Source organism: Phoenix dactylifera, unplaced genomic scaffold, assembly GCF_009389715.1.
Source record: "Phoenix dactylifera cultivar Barhee BC4 unplaced genomic scaffold, palm_55x_up_171113_PBpolish2nd_filt_p 000566F, whole genome shotgun sequence".
In the NCBI taxonomy this organism is placed as follows: Eukaryota; Viridiplantae; Streptophyta; class Magnoliopsida; order Arecales; family Arecaceae; genus Phoenix; species Phoenix dactylifera.
This window is the reverse complement of record NW_024067971.1, coordinates 146817-165434: the sequence shown is the minus strand read 5'-3', so window position 1 is coordinate 165434 and position 18618 is coordinate 146817. Positions and strand designations below refer to the sequence as shown.

General features: G+C 34.3%; 1 protein-coding gene and 1 pseudogene across 1 annotated transcript; both read right to left on the bottom strand.

Moving 5' to 3' along the window:
- Positions 1–6884: 6884 nt before the first annotated feature.
- Positions 6885–9786, bottom strand: LOC120106563 (annotated as a pseudogene).
- Positions 9787–15305: 5519 nt separating this feature from the next.
- LOC120106562 (putative mannan endo-1,4-beta-mannosidase 9) lies at positions 15306–17376 on the bottom strand. Its single transcript, XM_039119528.1, has 5 exons — positions 17095–17376; positions 16687–16881; positions 16446–16568; positions 16164–16366; positions 15306–15696 (listed from the first exon to the last, which is right to left on the bottom strand). The coding sequence occupies exons 1-5, from the start codon at positions 17254–17256 to the stop codon at positions 15306–15308; spliced, it is 1074 nt and encodes a 357-aa protein (XP_038975456.1). The 5' UTR covers positions 17257–17376.
- Positions 17377–18618: the final 1242 nt, after the last annotated feature.

Here is an 18618-nt window from a genome sequence, read left to right as displayed (position 1 = left end):
TCTACATGCACATAGAATACATTTCAAGTGAAAGCTATTGTATGGAGCCACGTACATTTTATGAATAACATGATACAACAAGAAAGCAAGAAATTCTCAACTGTATGCCCTCCATAGATATTTAGTCAAATTCTGCTTTTGAGTTATACTTTACTAGAATTAATATCTTAATCACCTTAATATCCATTGCAGTGCAGCTCAATTCGAGGCTTTGAACGTAAAATTTTTGAAAGCAGGTAACACATCGTCGCGGATGAATATAACCTAATGTGGAAGCAAAGTTTCCCTCAATAGAAAATTGATAGGAACTTAGAATGAAATAAATAAAAAATGAAAACCATCTATCTTTCCTCCAACAAACAGGACATATCAGCTATGCAAATATGAAAATGGGGGGATTTATCATATTTCCATGGGTCATACCATCAAATTTTCAACATATAAAATAATTCCACCATTTTGTTTAGGTGGCGTAGCAAACTTTCATTTAATAGATCATTGAAATAAAAAGAAGGGGATGCTGTCATAGAACAAGCTAATAAGATGCTTGTGATTGCTAAGGACTGGAAATGAAATATTTGAGAAATTAAGTCTCAATCATCTTCAATCACTTGCCTCCATCAATAATAGAAAATGGTTAGTCCTATACTGCAACTAGAACTTGAGCAAGAACACAGAATTAGAGATAAGAAAAATGAATATTGTCTAAACCCTGAAGCAAAATGATAATAAGAACTCTCATAACAATAATTTTAGCAAAAGATTTGATAAAATTTGATATATATTTTTAAAAATAAAGGTAAAGAGGTTGTTCTTTTGGAAAACTTGAATAGTTCAGCTGAAAGATAATATTTAAATTTTGTAATCCAAAACCCTTTGAAAGCAATTACCATCGTAATCAAATGGGCAAGAGAGAAATCAATTGTGGTAGAAGGTACCTTGTTTTTATTATTCTCGAGTGCCTTTCTGTTGACCAAGATGTTAAAGGTTGGTGGGTGAATTTAGGTGCACATCACCATGTCGGTGTTTTCTAGAGGCCACTATGAAAATTTGAGAAATACAAAGCAAGTGAAAACAAGATGCTCAAAGAAATAGTACCTTGTCAAATATTTTAGACTCGGGAGCCCGTAGATTGATTGTTGGGTAGGTTGATTGTTTACAAATAGTTTTTGTGTCCAACATGAGTTGAAATATTATTTCTATTTTTGTGTTAGCTCAAAATGGTTTTGATGTAAGCATCCAAACGACAAAGTTTTCATTGATAAGCAAGGTCATTTTTTGTGCTTGGGATAGTGATATAAGTGACAATAATAACGCACCGTTTTTTGCTTATATTTATTTTTCTTGTTCATTCCTATGATTTGCATCTTAGACTCGGAATATTAGCGAAGACAAATGAAAAGTTGACTAGCAAATGACTTTTACCTACTTTGGTTGAAATGGTGAAATTGAAACTTGTGAATGAGTGAGACAATGCTCAAGTACCACATATAAGATGAGGTGAACTTTAGATTAGCTAAATTAAGGCCAACATTGAGGTCTTTTAAGTGTTTTTCAAGAGCATCATTGTTACTACCCCGATCCGAATTTGTGAGAGGGATGCAGCAACTGCTTCGTCCTTATGGAATGCTTTCTCACAAGCATGCAATGCATTCCATCTTGATATCATATACAACACAGCTAAATAATAACTAAACCTAAAATTTAATAATTAACAAATCCAAACTAACAATCAATATCCAAGAATGTTGCATCAAAAAGAAGAGGAAAATTGCCGTCAAATCTGTAGCTTAGGAGGAAGAGAAGAGTGAGGACACAGAAGATGCTGAAGATGATGAGGAGATGGCATTAATCACCAATAAGTTCAGGTGAGGAGAAAAAGACAAGGAACAAGAAAGAGGCCAATGGCTAGAGAGATCCAAGCAAAGAACAGAAAAAGAGCAGCTCCTGATATGATATGAGTGTAAGAAATCAGGCTATTTCAGAGCAGGTTGCCCCCACTACTCAAGAAGCCTCGGAAGAAGCCAAGGAAGAAGGCCATGGTTGCGACTTGGAGTGACAATGACGAGTCGAATTTAGAGGAGGAAGATCAAGAATTGCAAATCTTTGCCTCATGATGCATGAGGATGAGGTAACTATGAACACAAAGATGACTTTACTTTTAATGAGCTTAAAGAAGCCTTTTATGAGTTGATAGATAAATTAAAGAAACTCGAATTAAATAATAAAGAACTAAATCTGAAAAATCAACTTCTGACTGATGAAAGGTATAAAATTTAGAAGAAAACTATCATTAGAAAGAAAATTAGAACTTAAGAAAAGAAGTAGATAAACTAACCAATTATCGATGAATTCACCCTAAGTTTTGAAAAGTTAAATATGATCTTAGAGAGTCATGTGTTGTTTATAACAAGGTAGGATTGGTTATAATCCTTAAGAATAGAAACTTCTAAAAAATATGTTTGTTAAACCATCAAGCAATCACTCTAGTAATACAACATATTAATATAGAAGAACATGCTAGACAAATCCTTCAATTGTAATTCTAGGTTAAGTGGCAACATAAGTAAAGTTACATATAAAAGGATATGGATTCCTAAAGGAGCATATTTTCCAACCATCAAGAGGACCCAAAGAAAGCTTAGGAACCTAAATCAAAACTTGATTTTTTATTATTATTATAGGTAAGTCGAGTAGGCCATGGGTCAAATAGAAGATAGTACTTGGAATAGTGGCTACTCAAGACACATAACAGGAGATGAATCACAATTTATTTCTCTCACGTCAAAAGATGGAGGGGTGGTCATCTTTGGCGATAACGGCAAAGGAATATCATCAATTTGTCATTAATATATCATATTTTAGTGATGACATAATATTGTCACTATAGACATAAACTTTTAATGACCATTCTATAAGCTTGTCATTAACAATATATACCTATAGTGAATATTTTAATATATAGTCCCTAAAGATATATGTTTTAGTGATGATCATAAAATCATTATTAGTGTATTGACCAACATCAGTTTTGGTATAAAAAATTATGACAACATATTTTATCGTCACTAAAGATATAGATTTTTGATGACCACTTGTCAGCACATTATTAAAAGGTATATATATAGTGACCATTTTGAAATAGCATCACTAAAGATATAAGCTTTAGTCATGAATTATGAAATTGTCAATTGAGCTGACCAACATCGACTTCGGCATCAAAATTGACAACATTACGTATCGTCATTAAAGTTAGAGACTTTAAGGACCACTCTATAAGCTTGTCATTAAAGGTATCTACCTACAATGACTATTTTAAAATATCATTAAATTCATAAGTTTTAGTGATGAAACATAACATCGTCATTAGTGAGTTGACCAAAATCCATTTTGGCTCCAAAATAATTTTTTCGCCTAAAAAAGCTCTATGTAGTGACGACTTCTATGTGACAAAATGAAAAATAGTTACAAAAGAGCTATTGTTTCTAACAATATTGCTTTTCATCATTAAAACATTTGATGAAAAGTTTGTTGTGATCACTTCTAAGTTTCGTTGCTAAATTCTGTAGTGTTATTGTCCACGTCAATAGCCATATTGGTGCGTGCCCAACGTCATCCATTGTGGTGAACAAATTTTAAGTACTAGATAAATCCAATCCTATGGAAACTACTCCATCAACATGTATAAACCCTTTAGAATACTACTAGACTTTTTTCTAGCTTTGTGGTCTATGTATGGCATCCGTATACTTTCGCATAACTGTAAGAAAGGAAAAATCCATGCATTAATCCATTCAATATTTACAATTTACATGCAAATTGCTGTTAAAGCATACAATAATCTAACAATTACAACTTCTTGCTAGCCTTTCTAGATGTGGCCATGATTCATTACATTTTTAAAATAACATGCTTATACAAACATAACCAACAAATCACTATGTTTATTTAGTTTTATGAATCTTTGATGGATCTAATTTTATCTTAAATAGCTTGTTTTAGTAGTTCTAGAATCCAACCCACTAAGTAAAGAAAACACTACGTGGAAATCATGGCAAGCCATGGTGACATAGAAATTTCTCAAAAAGGTTATGCCTATAGTGCAACCCATCCAATGGATTCTCACTATAGGATGGGTTTGGATTTTACAATTTTGACCCCACTTAACGCAACCTAGCTCTAAAGTCAACTAGGTCTAAGTTGGATCAATAAAAAATGAACCAAGCTGATTGATCGAGTTGATATGTATACTTGAATCATATTTCTTTCCCCTCTCCCTAAATGTCTTTTTCCAATTTATTGAATAAACTCTAGTAGCGTAAACTAGTCCTTCTCCATCACTCCATAAGCCTCATCTCCTCACCTTCTCTCACTTTGTTAAAGTATTCATCATTTGTTTTAGATGCTCCTTTACAACATTCTTAAATTTATTAAGTATTTGTTCTTTAAAATTATAGCCTAAAACTTTGTTCATTAAAAGCTCATTTTCATAGCTCATGTTAAAGGAATTCTTATTTGAATGAGAACTTATGTTTAAGTTAGTGTCATATTAATTTTTATTAGAAAATGTTTAATGATTCTACAATATTGACCATTGATTTATACAATTATAGCTATAAAAGGATCGCTGAATGCTAACCAAACTAAAATCCAATCTCATTTGGTCGTAAATTAGATGCAAAAAATATAGGTTGGATCTGGATATGTTTGATTTGAATCTAGTTTAAATGGCCCATTGATCATTTTTTTTCTCATTGACCACATCTGACCCAATCTTTTGAACCAACTAGTTGCTTGGATCCAAAATCATAACCCAAAAGGTAACCATGTCGGGTCCTTGGCTACCAAAACATTTGCAATCTAAAGTATCATTGTCTACTAGTACCATATACTTATAATTCTTAGTGAAAGATGTAGCAGAAAAGTTACAAGACATCCACGTAAATTCTTTTTAATGAAATTTCTATGTTGTTTTAGTATTTTCCTAGGAAATAATGTTGGAAACTTATTGGTGGAAACTTATTGTGTTGTCACTTATTACTCTCAAATTCTATAATATAAGGCTATAAGAGACTACATATAGGAAAATAGATTTAGGTGTATTTGTGTATTATATGCATGTATGTATGTATGTATGTATGTATCTACTTTTCACTGATGAGTACAAATATAGATATAATATTGTACGGATGCTGAAATTGATACCCATATCTAGATACAATAGATAAAGTCAATAAATCTTTATTTTTGAAATGACCCAACCTGACCCTATAGGATCACTGTTAGCTATCTACTAGACTCAAAAAGTTAACAACAAGCATAAGTGAGTCAAATAATGATCAACAACGAGTCAGGAGAAAATGGACCAAGTGTTATTCAAAACTGGCCTTGATGTCATGATAAATTTAGAAGAGGTTTAGATAGTTAATGCCATGGATTGTTTGTATCATATATAGAATCTCATTCCTTTGATTGAAGAGATAAGAAAGGAACCGTATCAAGTAAGCTTGATTGAAGGGATTTGAGTAAACAAATCTTTACCGAGAACAAAAACCAACATTGACTTTTGAAGAATGTTAATGAACTGAGTTGAGCAAGTTGATCTGCTAGTATAGCCAGTTTAGCCCAAAATTTGCAATAAAATACCCTAATCTTCATGTTAAAATGCATTGACTAAGCTATAGGTAGTTGATTATTCACTAGTCCTTGCGATCCTAAGATGCCTAATTCTATTGCACCTCTACTAGATCCTCATAGTAATTGTTAAGATCTTAAGGTTTGTATATCTTATACAAACTTTATTGTAATATTAATATTCAATCACACTTAAAACATACACTCATCTTGGGATTTTGTAGCAAGAGGCACTTCAAATGTGAAAAGTTCTAGGCATGTTATATATCGTTAAATGAGGCTAGACCAAGCATGTAGTCCTTGCAAATTCACATATATAATGAGATGAAGACATCCACCATTTTCTTTTGTTCTTCTTGATAACAAGTGATGATGTCAACCATTTTTTCAATACCTTACTAAAAAATATATAAGTAATTTTTTTCTATAGAAGAAAATATATCTCATTCTTAGAGTAGATCATGTGCTAATAATGAAAAGCCTTTCATTAATTTAAATATTATGATCTTTCGGGCCATCAAACAAATATACCATTAATGGATCAAGTTATGCTCATAAGAGAACAAACTTGATTAGTGGTTTGTTGTCGTGGGATGTGGATTCATAGATGATACTAAGACTTTTCATATATAACTTGCATAAATGCATTTAACATTCCAAAAAAAAAAGTATCAAACACACAACAATACTTTGATAGACATCACTTGGAAATATTAAGCAGCATGTTTAGTAAACTTCATTTTTTTTAATGAGACAATTATTATGTGACATTTTATTTGCTATAGCTCCTACCTTAGTTAGAGTTTTCATTCGGACAATGGTAAGATTTAGTCCTAGATATCTTAATGCCTATGATGTATAAGTAATTTGTAAAAATAGTGATGAAGAAAAGTGGAAGGGAGAAGAAAACATCATTGATTTATGCACTCATCTTAATTGAATGCTTGTCTTCAATCCATATAGCAAGTGAAGCAATTGTCTAACAAAGTCTAAAATTTGAAGTTGATATTTGCCTTCTTGCTTCAATAAGAAACCATATATTATTTTCTCATTTGGTTTATTTTAGAGAATAAATACTCACATTGATGAAATCAGCTCATCTCTTTCTTAGTATTAAATGGAGATTTTATCTAGTATGATAATAATATTTCTCTTCTGTAGTCTTCGTAGCAGATTCAATATATACTTCAGCGTTCAATTCCTCAAAGCTTCACCTCTTTTAAACATGGATGGGCTATTAAGGCTAGATATCATACTAGATCCTGGGAGATAATACTTGTTGTCGATGAAGATTCAGAAAATATGATTTCATAGCCATCTCTAAATCCGTCCATCCCCTCTGCCAATACTTGCCAGAATAGTCCACCAGTGCAAGGCCCCCAGATTTAGCTGATGAATAGATTGAATCATAAACAGTTTTGAAGTAGAAGTCCTCACATCCCAGTATATCCTGATGATTTTGAAGATTTGCCAATTCCGAGACTATGAATGGCTTTTGGAGTGCTGCAGAGTCCTCAATGTGAGATTGTATCCACTCTTCATGAAAGCAAGTTGAGCATCATCATTGATCCTGGGATCCTGCAATAATTGGTAAACCGTATGGTTAAAGTGTGGTGTTTAGGACTATATGGCTTGGGGTATTATTTGAAGATTTATGGAGATGTTACAATCTCAAAAATTTGTAAAAATTTAGGACAAAAATTTAAGAAATTATCTTTAATTCAAAATAGCTAATGCAGAAATGAGGGATGGCAATAAGAATAAATAATATAACATGATCCCTACCAGCCACAAAGAATGGATAGTTTATATTTGCAAGTATCCCATATACTTTTCACGTACATAGGCAAGGCAATATGTTTGCCGGGGGGTTTCCATCAAACCAAGTTTAAAATTATTAAGCTAATAGGTTGGCCTTATGACCTTGAAACAATATAGTACCAAGCTTGAAAGATGATACTTTCCAACACATACAATTATTCCGTAACAAGGTTAAGCTTCGAGATAATTAAGGAAGAAGGTCCTAATCAGCACTTACATTGATCAGGGTAGGAATGAATGGTAGTGAATCAACTTCGGAGACCTGGTTATTGGAGAGAAATCTGTACCAACTCGTAACCAGGGTTATATTGCTTCCTGTCTGGAGCCGACTCCCCATAGTACCCTTCAAGCCCAATGTCAAGCATGTGGTTGCTGTCAATGGACTTTACATAAGAAGCCATTTCTTGAACCCAAGCCTGTCAATTCATATAGCAGTAGCTAAGTTTTGGCAAAACTTTTTACTTTCTCTGGCTATTTTGTTAATGTGAGAATAACCTGAATGGTTTTGCCAGAGAGATCGCTTTGGCATCGGGGCTCATTCATGAGCTCCCATGCAAATATGCAGGCTCATCCTTGTACGCTACTCCCGTTATTGTGTTTACCCTTGTGAGAACCATCTGGTTTAAATGTTGGATTGATAAGGAACCACTCCAAATGTTAAAGAAAATGAAGTCTAATTGAATGGTAACCCATGGAGAACATTTTAGAACTTATGCAAAGAAGCTTAATTGGTACTTAATATGGTTCTTGTACATTTCTTTAGCAACCTCATTACTAAAGAAGTCGTCATCAGAGCTTATGGATTGTCCTTGGTCCCTTGCCCATTGCACGTACTTGCTCTTCCCTCCAAAATCACCCCAGTTGTTAACCAGTGTCAGAATCAGATAGATTCCATTCTCTTGGCCTCAGATATAAATAGTCTAACCCCTGAAATAATATCATTTTTAGCAAAGAGAAACTGAAGATGACATCCGTCAAGTGTTAGAAATGAACTTATATATATATATATATATATATATATATATATATATATATATATATATATATATATATATATATATAGACCTGTAGAAAACATGCAGTATATATTTAACAAAAATTCTACATGTATGTATTCAATTGTTGTGAGTTGGCATAACTTTTATGAGCTTCTAAAGGCATATATACTGAAATGTAGCCTCATTATACTGGCCAGGAGATTCCTGCAAGGCTCTAGACCCCCATCATTGAAAGCCCAAGTCCTTATCACTTTCAAACCAAGACTACTAGCTTGCTGGAGAGTAGGTGACACCTTCGCTCTTCATTTGGGTCAGATGCCATGTACATCAACCAATATGCATTGAACCGTTCGAATAGAATGGTTGGCCATCAATAACAAAATGATTTCCGTTGGGCTTCACAAAACCTGTGCCACCATATGCACCCCATTTTGGAGTGCTAGTAGAACTAAGAGAGATAAGCAGTAGAACACTTGCTTTCCTTCATCTTTGAAACCAAAGGTTGAGGGAAGGTCTGAAGATTGCTATAGAGTAATTTAGCTTGTTCAGAACTCAAACAAGATCGAAGCTCCACAGTTGATAGGTGTTTTATGGATGTGGAGACCACGGGTTTTGATCAGTGAGGATCATCTAGGTGGTTTATATAGAGTTTAGAATCATGCAAGACAAGAAAGAAAATATTTCTTTTTAGCTAACTAGATAAATTTTTGCAAGAAACTAACAAGGTGTTGTTACGTGCACTGAATCGTATAAGCATGAAGTTTTTGCATGCATATGCAAGAAAGAGAGAAGGAGGACTGGAAAAGTAGCAGAAAATGTCATTCATTGGTAGTTTTTTTTTGTCGTGAACAATTGTTAGGGCATTCTTGGATTGTGAGGATTCAGTTATGCTCTTAGATTGATGATGACAATGAAAGTGTCACCCATCGTCACATACACAAACATTGGAGCAACAAAATTCTCAAGTTTTATCTACTTGCATAAGCAGGTTTCCTTCTCCAATGGGTAACGTTGTAGTAGGACCTAGAAGAATTTTTCTTCTCAAATTTGCTCTCTAGTTTTCATTGTCCATAAGATCCTTTTTGGTAGAGCATGGTCCAAACTTTTCGTTTGGCCAATTTGTGGCGGTGGGAGGTTTCATTACTTTTCTGTTTCATGGCACCAGATAAATCAGTTATGCAAGCAGATTTGTTTGTTTCTCTTTTGGCCAAGACTTGATTCTCACTTTGCGTGCACTCATGCACTCTCCGGTCCTTTGGCCTACATTCTAATCCACCTCACCCTGAGAGAAAAGAGAAAAGGGGCACCACCGAAATACGAGGTCTCACCTCATTATAGACCCGGAGTCAGCAGCATAACGGATAAGTTATACCTATAAGGCAACCAAAGATACCTAGTTAACCAACAAAATCAAATCATAATAATTTCAAAACAATAGAAACTAATAAGAAATCCGAATAACATGAATAATTAAAGATAGCTAAATCTACTACAACATCAAGCAATCTAGAATGCACTACCCCATGTCCTGAGCCATTCGTGGTTCAAAATCTAAAAATAGAAAATAAAAGGTTATGAGCCATACTAGCCGCCAAACAACATAACGCTTCAAAATGGAGTCTAAGTATGCTAAAAAATAAATAATTAAATTAAAAATTGCAACATAATATTAACTAGAAAGAATTTTTATTTTGCATCAAATCTTAAAAATTATGTATTTCTTTTCACAAATTTACTTTTCATAAATTTTCACATATATACATACACACACACACACACACACACACACACACACACACACACACATATATATAAGAATTTCACAAATTACCTAGTCAAATTTTTAAATATATTACACAAAATAGGGCATATGTCAAAAACAATTTATTTATAAAGGTTTCAAGGTACAAAATTTGGAGAGTAATAATAACATGCTTGACCCATTTTATCAAACATAAAGTAAAGACCTGAAAATAAATTTAATAAACTAATTATCATTTTCCATTATTTTTTTAACAAATTTTTACCAAAAAGTATTATGAAGTGTTAGGTTACTTACCTATTCTCGCTTTAAATTTTACTTCAATTAAGCAGGTTAGCTACCCCAATTCAAGGTCATTAAAATCTAATAAATTTTATTATCACATCGTAGAAGTCCAACAAAATAGAAAATCTTGAAAAACCTAAATAGGTTAAGATCGGGGTACTCTGAGGATATGTCTTCATGCCCAAACTAGGATAGAAAAAGATAGGGCTAGTCAGGTGATGGTGTTCGATGCCACGCCTATCCGATCAAAGTAACTTCGTCTGATCAAAGATCGGGCTAAGATGAAGAACTCAAAGAGATCAATGAGAACCAAATCCTATGGTGCACAACAAAGACCAAGGTGGTCTCAACATGCTACCCAACTAACAGGATAGTTGCAGACCCCTTTATTGAGATTGATCGAGGAGACTAAGGAGGGATCCTCTACTAGGATCTACCAAACTCTAGAAAGATAATAGAGGAAGAATTAGAGTAGAGCGAGAAACAAGAGTGGGAGTGTGATCTAAAGGATTGATTTCGATGATCACAAAATAATTGAGTAAGGAAGGAGACGCATGGTTAGAGAAGAAAGAAAAGGTTTGATTTATTTTATAGAGAGGCTTCACAAGTTTGAACGCTTAGAGAATCAAGAAGAACCTAAAGGATGAAATTTTGAAGTTGGAGATAAGTTTGAAGTCATTTGGGTGCTTCTGTCGCAGAGGATCTGAATTTAGCATAAGAAGAGTCAACCCCTTCATGCCACAAGTCAAATAAAGAAGTTTAAGTTTTTTGAGCACTAGAAGTTGACCCCAGGTGGGGAGGAGTTGACTCCAACACTTCAGGAGCTGACACCAACACTCCAAGAGTTGATTCTAGCACTCAGGAGCTAAGTGGCACAAACTAGGAGTTAACGCCAAGTTAGTAAGAGTTGTGCCCTAAAGTGCCAAAGGCCAAAAATAGAAGGAACAAATTTCATCTACTTCGACCTCAGGACTTTAGGTGTCAACCCCTAAAGAGTAGAAGTAGACCTTAGGATGCCTTAGTGAGAAAAATAGAGGACTGCATTTTCTAACCATTTTAGGAGTCGACTCCTATGGAGGAGGAGTCGACCTCTCTATTCTAGCAGCAATATATTGCTAGTTTCGAGTAAGAGCAGTCTGCAATTAATACATTCCAACAACTTTCTAATGGACTTCAATGATCAAAACTCATTCTCCCCCAACTCTCCATAATTTAAAAGCCTCCAAAATCAATTGAAGAGAAAGAGAAAAGGCTTTTACATTGAAGAGCTTACAATACAAAAGCATTGAAAAATGAACTCTCCACCACTTCTAGATCATTAAGTTGAGGATCCATCAAGAAAAGTGATCATTCAAAGCCTCCCTCTAATATTTGAGCATGCTAAAAAGGTTTCAAATCGGCTCAAACAAGGAGCAATCAATTTCTATAAGTTTTCTTATTTCTTTTGATTGTATTTGGGATTGTTAAGTTTCAAGAAAAGTTGAAACTTGGGAAAGGCTAATCTGTGTCATAAAAAGAAGTGTAAACTAGCTTGGGGATAAGCTAGAGCTGTTTAGTTGATAAGGAACTAAAGATTGTGTATTCGTTGGATTAATGAATAGTGGATTTAATTCCCAGGAAGGGAGGTTTAGGGAGAGGATGTAGGAGTTGAGTAGGCTCTGGAACTCTATAAAAATAGTTGTATTTTTCATGCTTATGCATTTTCTCAATATTGTCTGCATGTGTTTATCATTGCTTTAGCTGCACATATTTATTCACATATCGCATAAATACTTTGCAAAAGTTGTTTTCCATTACGCATTAAAATTCTAAAATAATCCAATCCACCCCCACTCTTGGGTTGCATATCTAGGCAATAGAAGGAGAAAGAGAGATATCATAAGAGAGGAAAAACAAGAGAAATGGTAAGCAGGATAAGGATGTTCGCTGCCACTCTTAGAAGAGGAAGGAGAGGTCGGGGTTGCTGGTGTAGGTGTTGGTGGCAAGAGGCATGGCGATGACAAATAACCAATGAGTTGCTGTTCAAGGTGCTGATGGTCACAACTGGTGGCCGGAGGTCACAATCGACAACAAATGACTGGTAAAAAGTCAAAGATATAAGAAAACAACGGATCGACACATAAAAATTTTGGCTGAAATACAAACGACAAGAGGAGGGTTTTGGTGGTGGTGGCCGAAGGACACAATCTGTACCATCGTTGGTAGTTTGTGCAACGAACAACATCAACGATTAGCGAGAAAAAAAGAAAGACAAGCCATTATCAAGAAAGGAAATAGGGAAAGAAAAGGCTATTTTTCTTGGTTAATTTCCAACAAAATCTTAGCCGGTGGCAGAGCTTGTGTGCTAGCGAGTGATGGAAAATAGATTAAGTATTTGTTATTCAAAATTTATAGCCTGAAACTTTGTTCATTAAGAAGCTCATTTTCATAGCTCTGTTAAAGGAATTCTTATTTGAATGAGAACTTATGTTTAAGTTAGTGTCATATTTATTTTTATTAGAAAATATTTAATGATTCTACAATATTGACCATGATTTAACAATATAGCTATAAAGGATCGCTGAATGCTAACAGACTAAAATCCAATCTCATTTGGTCGTAAATTAGATGCAAAAAATATAGGTTGGATCTGGATATGTTTGATTTGAATCTAGTTTAAATGGATATTGATCATTTTTTTCTCATTGACCACATCTAACCCAATCTTTTGAACCAACTAGTTGCTTGGATCCAAAATCATAACCCAAAGGTAACCATGTCGGGTCCTTGGCTACCTTAAACATTTGCAATCTAAAGTATCATTGCCTACTAGTACCATACACACTTATAGATTCTTAGTGAAAGATCTAGCAGAAAAGTTAACAAGGCATCCACGTAAATTTTTTTTTAATGAAATTTCTATGTTGTTTTAGTATTTTCCTAGGAAATAATGTTGGAAACTTATTGGTGTTGTCACTTATTACCTTTCAAATTCTATAATATAAGAGCTATAAGAGACTATATATGGCCGAAAATAGATTTAGGTGTATTTGTGTATTATATATGTATGTATGTATGTATGTAGTAATTGTATCTACTTTTCACTGATGGTGCAATATAGATATAATATTGTACGGATGTGAAATTGATACCATAATAAGATACAATAGAATAAAGTACAATAGATCTTTTATTTTCGAAATGACCCAACCTGATCCTATAGGATCACTGTTAGCTATCTACTAGACTCAAAAAGTTAACAACAAGCATAAGTGAGTCAAATAATGATCAACAATGAGTCAGGAGAAAATGGACCAAATGTTATTCAAAACTGGCCTTTGATGTTCATGATAAATTTATGAAGAGGTTTAGATAGTTAATGCCATGGATTGTTTGTAGCATATATAGAATCTCATTCCTTTGATTGAAGAGATAAGAAAGGAACCTTATCAAGTACCCTTGATTGAAGGGATTTGAGTAAACAAATTTGCTTTACCGAGAACAAAAACCAACATTGACTTTTGAAGAATGTTATTGAACTGAGTTGAGCTAAGTTGATTCGCTAATATAGCTTGTTTAGCCCAAAATTTGCTAATAAAATACTCTAATTTTCATGTTAAAATGCATTGACTAAGCTTTAGGTAGTTGATTATTCACTAGTCCTTGCGATCCTAAGATGCCTAATTCTATTGCACCTCTACTAGATCCTCATAGCGGAATTGTCAAGCTCTTAAGGTTTGTATATCTTATACAAACTTTATTGTAATATTATAATTCAATGTATGAATAGATCACACTTAAAACATACACTCATCTTGGGATTTTGTAGCAGAGGCGCTTCAAATGTGAAAAGTTTCTAGGTATGTTATATATCGTTAAATGAGGCTAGACCAAGCTATGTAGTCCTTGCAAATTTACATATATATGAGATGAAGACATCCACATTTTCTTTTATAGTTCTTGATACAAGTGAGTGATGTCAACCATTTTTCAATACCTTTACTAAAAATATATAAGTAATTTTTTTTCTATTAGAGAAAATATATCTCATTCTTAGAGTAGATCATGTGTCTATATAATGAAAGCCTTTCATTAAATTTATACTTGATCGGCCATCAAACAAAATATACCATTTTAAATGGATCAAGTTATGTCTCATAAGAGAACAAACTTGATTAGTTGGTTTTGTTGTCGTGGATGTGGGATTCATAGATGATACTAAGACTTTTCATATATAACTTGGTAATAAATGCATTTAGCATTCCAAAAGAAAAAAATACCAAACACACAACAATACTTTGATAGACATCACATAGAAATATTAAGCAGCATGTTTAGTAAACTTCATTTTTTTTAAGTGAGACAATTATTATGTGACATTTTATTTGCTATAGCTCCTACCTTAGTAAGAGTTTTCATTCGCGACAATGGCAGGATTTAGTCCTAGATATCTTAATGCCTATGATGTATAACATATAAGTAATCTTGTTACAATAAGTGATGAAGAAAACTGGAAGGGAGAAGAAAACATCATTGATTTATGCACGCATCTTAATTGAATGCTTGTCTCCCTATCCCATATAGCAAGTGAAAGCAATTGTCTAACAAAGTCTAAAATTTGAAGTTGATATTTGCCTTTTTGGCTTCATAAGAAACCATATATTATTTTCTCATTTGGCTTTATTTCAGAGAATAAATACATCACATTGATGAAATCAACTCATCTCTTTCGTAGTACTTAAATGGAGATTTTATCTAGTAGGATTATAATATTTCTCTTCTGTAGTCTTCGTAGGAGATTCAATATCCCATATCACTTCAAGTGTTCAATTCCTCAAAGCTTCACCTCTTTTAAACATGGATGGGCTATTAAGGCTAGATATCATACTAGACTCCTGGGAGATAATACTTGTTGTCGATGAAGATTCAGAAAATATGATTTCATAACCATCTCTAAATCCATCCATCCCCTCTGCCAATACTTGCCAGAATAGTCCACCGGTGCAAGGGCCCCCAGATTTAGCTGATGAATAGATTGAATCATAAACAGTTTTGAAGTAGAAGTCCCTCACATCCACAGTATATCCTGATGATTTTGAAGATTTGCCAAATTCCGAGACTATGAATGGCTTTTGGAGTGCTGCAGAGTCCTCAATGTGAGATTGTATCCAACTCTTCATGAAAGCAAGTTGAGCATCATCACTTGATCCTGGGATCCTGCAATAATTGGTAAACACGTATGGTTAAAAGTGTGGTGTTTAGGACTAATATGGCTTGGGGTATTATTTGAAGATTTATGGAGATGTTGCAATCTCAAAAATTTGTAAGAATTTAGGACAAAAATTTAAGAAATTATCTTTAATTCAAAAATTAGCTAATGCAAAAAGAGGGATGGCAATAAGAATAAATAATTTCAACATGATCCCTACCAGCCACATAGAATGGATTGTTTATATTCTGCAAGTATCCCATATACTTTTCACGTACATAGGCAAGGCAATATGTTTGCCGGGGGTTTCCATCAAACCAAGTTCAAAATTATTAAGCTAATAGGTTTGGCCTTATGACCCTTGAAACAATATAGTATCAAGCTTGAAAGATGATACTTTCCAACACATAAAATTATTCGATAACATGGTTAAGCTTCGAGACAATTAAAGAAGAAGGTCCTAATTAGCACTTACCATTGATCAGGGTAGGAGTGAATGGTAGTGAAATCAACTTCGGGGACCTGGTTATTGGAGAAAAAATCTGTACCAACCTCGTAACCAGGGTTATATTGCTTCCTGTCTGGAGCCGACTCCCCATAGTACCCTTCAAGCCCAATGTCAAGCATGTGGTTGCTGTCAATGGACTTTACATAAGAAGCCATTTCTTGAACCCAAGCCTGTCAATCCAGATAGCAGTAGCTAAGTTTTGGCAAAACTTTTTACTTTCTCTGGCTATTTTGTTAATGTGAGAATAACCTGAATGGTTTTGCCAGAGAGGTCGCTTTGGCATCGGGGCTCATTCATGAGCTCCCATGCAAATATTGCAGGTTCATCCTTGTACGCTACTCCCGTTATTGTGTTTACCCTTGTGAGAACCATCTGGTTTAAATGTTGGATTGATAAGGAACCACTCCAAATGTTAAAGAAAATGAAGTCTAATTGAATGGTAACCCATGGAGAACATTTTAGAACTTATGCAAAGAAGCTTAATTGGTACCTTAATATGGTTCTTGTACATTTCTTTAGCAACCTCATTACTAAAGAAGTCGTCATCAGAGCTTATGGATTGTCCTTGGTCCCTTGCCCATTGCACGTACTTGCTCTTTCCTCCAAAATCACCCCAGTTGTTAACCAGTGTCAGAATCAGATAGACTCCATTCTTCTTGGCCTCAGATATAACATAGTCTAACCCCTGAAATAATATCATTTTTAGCAAAGAGAAGTTGAAGATGACATCCGTCAAGTGTTAGAAATGAACTTATATATAAATATATATATATATATATATATATATTATAATAGACCTGTAGAAACATGTAGTATATATTTAACAAAAATTCTACATGTATGTATTCAATTGTTGTGAGTTGGCATAACTTTTATGAGCTTCTAAAGGCATATATACCTGAAATGTAGCCTCATTATACTGGCCAGGAGATTCCTGCAAGGCTCTAGACCCCCCATCATTGAAAGCCCAAGTCCTTATCACTTTCAAACCAAGACTACTAGCTTGCTGGAGAGTAGGTGACACCTTCGCTCCGTCATTCGGGTCAGATGCCATGTACATCAACCAATATGCATTGAACCCGTTCGAATAGAATGGTTGGCCATCAATAACAAAATGATTTCCGTTGGGCTTCACAAAACCTGTGCCACCAGATGCACCCCCATTTTGGAGTGCTAGTAGAACTAAGAGAGATAAGCAGTAGAACACTTGCTTTCCCTTCATCTTTGAAACCAAAGGTTGAGGGAAGGCCTGAAGATTGCTATAGAGTAATTTAGCTTGTTCAGAACTCAAACAAGATCGAAGCTCCAAAGTTGATAGGTGTTTTATGGATGTGGAGACCACGGGTTTGATCAGTGAGGATCATCTACGTGGTTTATATAGAGTTTAGAATCATGCAAGACAAGAAAGAAAATATTTCTTTTTAGCTAACTAGATAAATTTTTGCAAGAAACTAACAAGGTGTTGTTACGTGCACTGAATCGTATAAGCATGAAGTTTTTGCATGCATATGCGAGAAAGAGAGAAGGAGGACTGGAAAAGTAGCAGAAAATGTCATTCATTGGTAGTTTTTTTTTGTCGTGAACAATTGTTAGGGCTTTTACTGGATTGTGAGGATTCAGTTATACTCTTAGATTGATGATGACAATGAAAGTGTCACCCATCGTCACATACACAAACATTGGAGCAACAAAATTCTCAAGTCTTATCTACTTGCATAGGCAGGTTTCCTTCTCCAATGGGTAACATTGTAGTAGACCTAGAAGAATTTTTCTTCTCAAATTTGCTCTCTAGTTTTCATTGTCCATAAGATCCTTTTTGGTAGAGCATGGTCCAAACTTTTCGTTTGGCCAATTTGTGGCGGTGGGAGGTTTCATTACTTTTCTGTTTCATGGCACCAGATAAATCAGTTATGCAAGCAGATTTGTTTGTTTCTCTTTTGGCCAAGACTTGATTCTCACTTTGCGTGCGGCTCATGCACTCTCCGGTCCTTTGGCCTACATTCTAATCCACCTCACCCTGAGAGAAAAGAGAAAAGGGCACCACCGAAATACGAGGTCTCACCTCATTATAGACCTGGAGTCAGCAGCATAACGGATAAGTTATGCCTATAAGGCAACCAAAGATACCTGGTTAACCGACAAAATCAAATCATAATAATTTCAAAACAATAGAAACTAATAAGAAATCCGAATAACATGAATAATTAAAGATAGCTAAATCTACTACAACATCAAGCAATCTAGAATGCACTACCCCATGTCCTGAGCCATTCGTGGTTCAAAATCTAAAAATAGAAAATAAAAGGTTATGAGGCCATACTAGCCGCCAAACAACATAACGCTTCAAAATGAGTCTAAGTATGCTAAAAAAATAAATAGACTAAATTAAAAATTGCAACATAATATTAACTAGAAAGAATCT

Coding starts and splice junctions, on each gene's coding strand:
- LOC120106562 (XM_039119528.1), bottom strand. CDS start 17,256: ATGTACATGGCATCTGACCCGAATGACGGAGCGAAGGTGTCACCTACT. Junction 16,882..17,094: donor ATAATGAGGCTACATTTCAG/GTATATATGCCT, acceptor ATATTATTTCAG/GGGTTAGACTATGTTATATC. Junction 16,367..16,445: donor TCTCTGGCAAAACCATTCAG/GTTATTCTCACA, acceptor CTGGATTGACAG/GCTTGGGTTCAAGAAATGGC.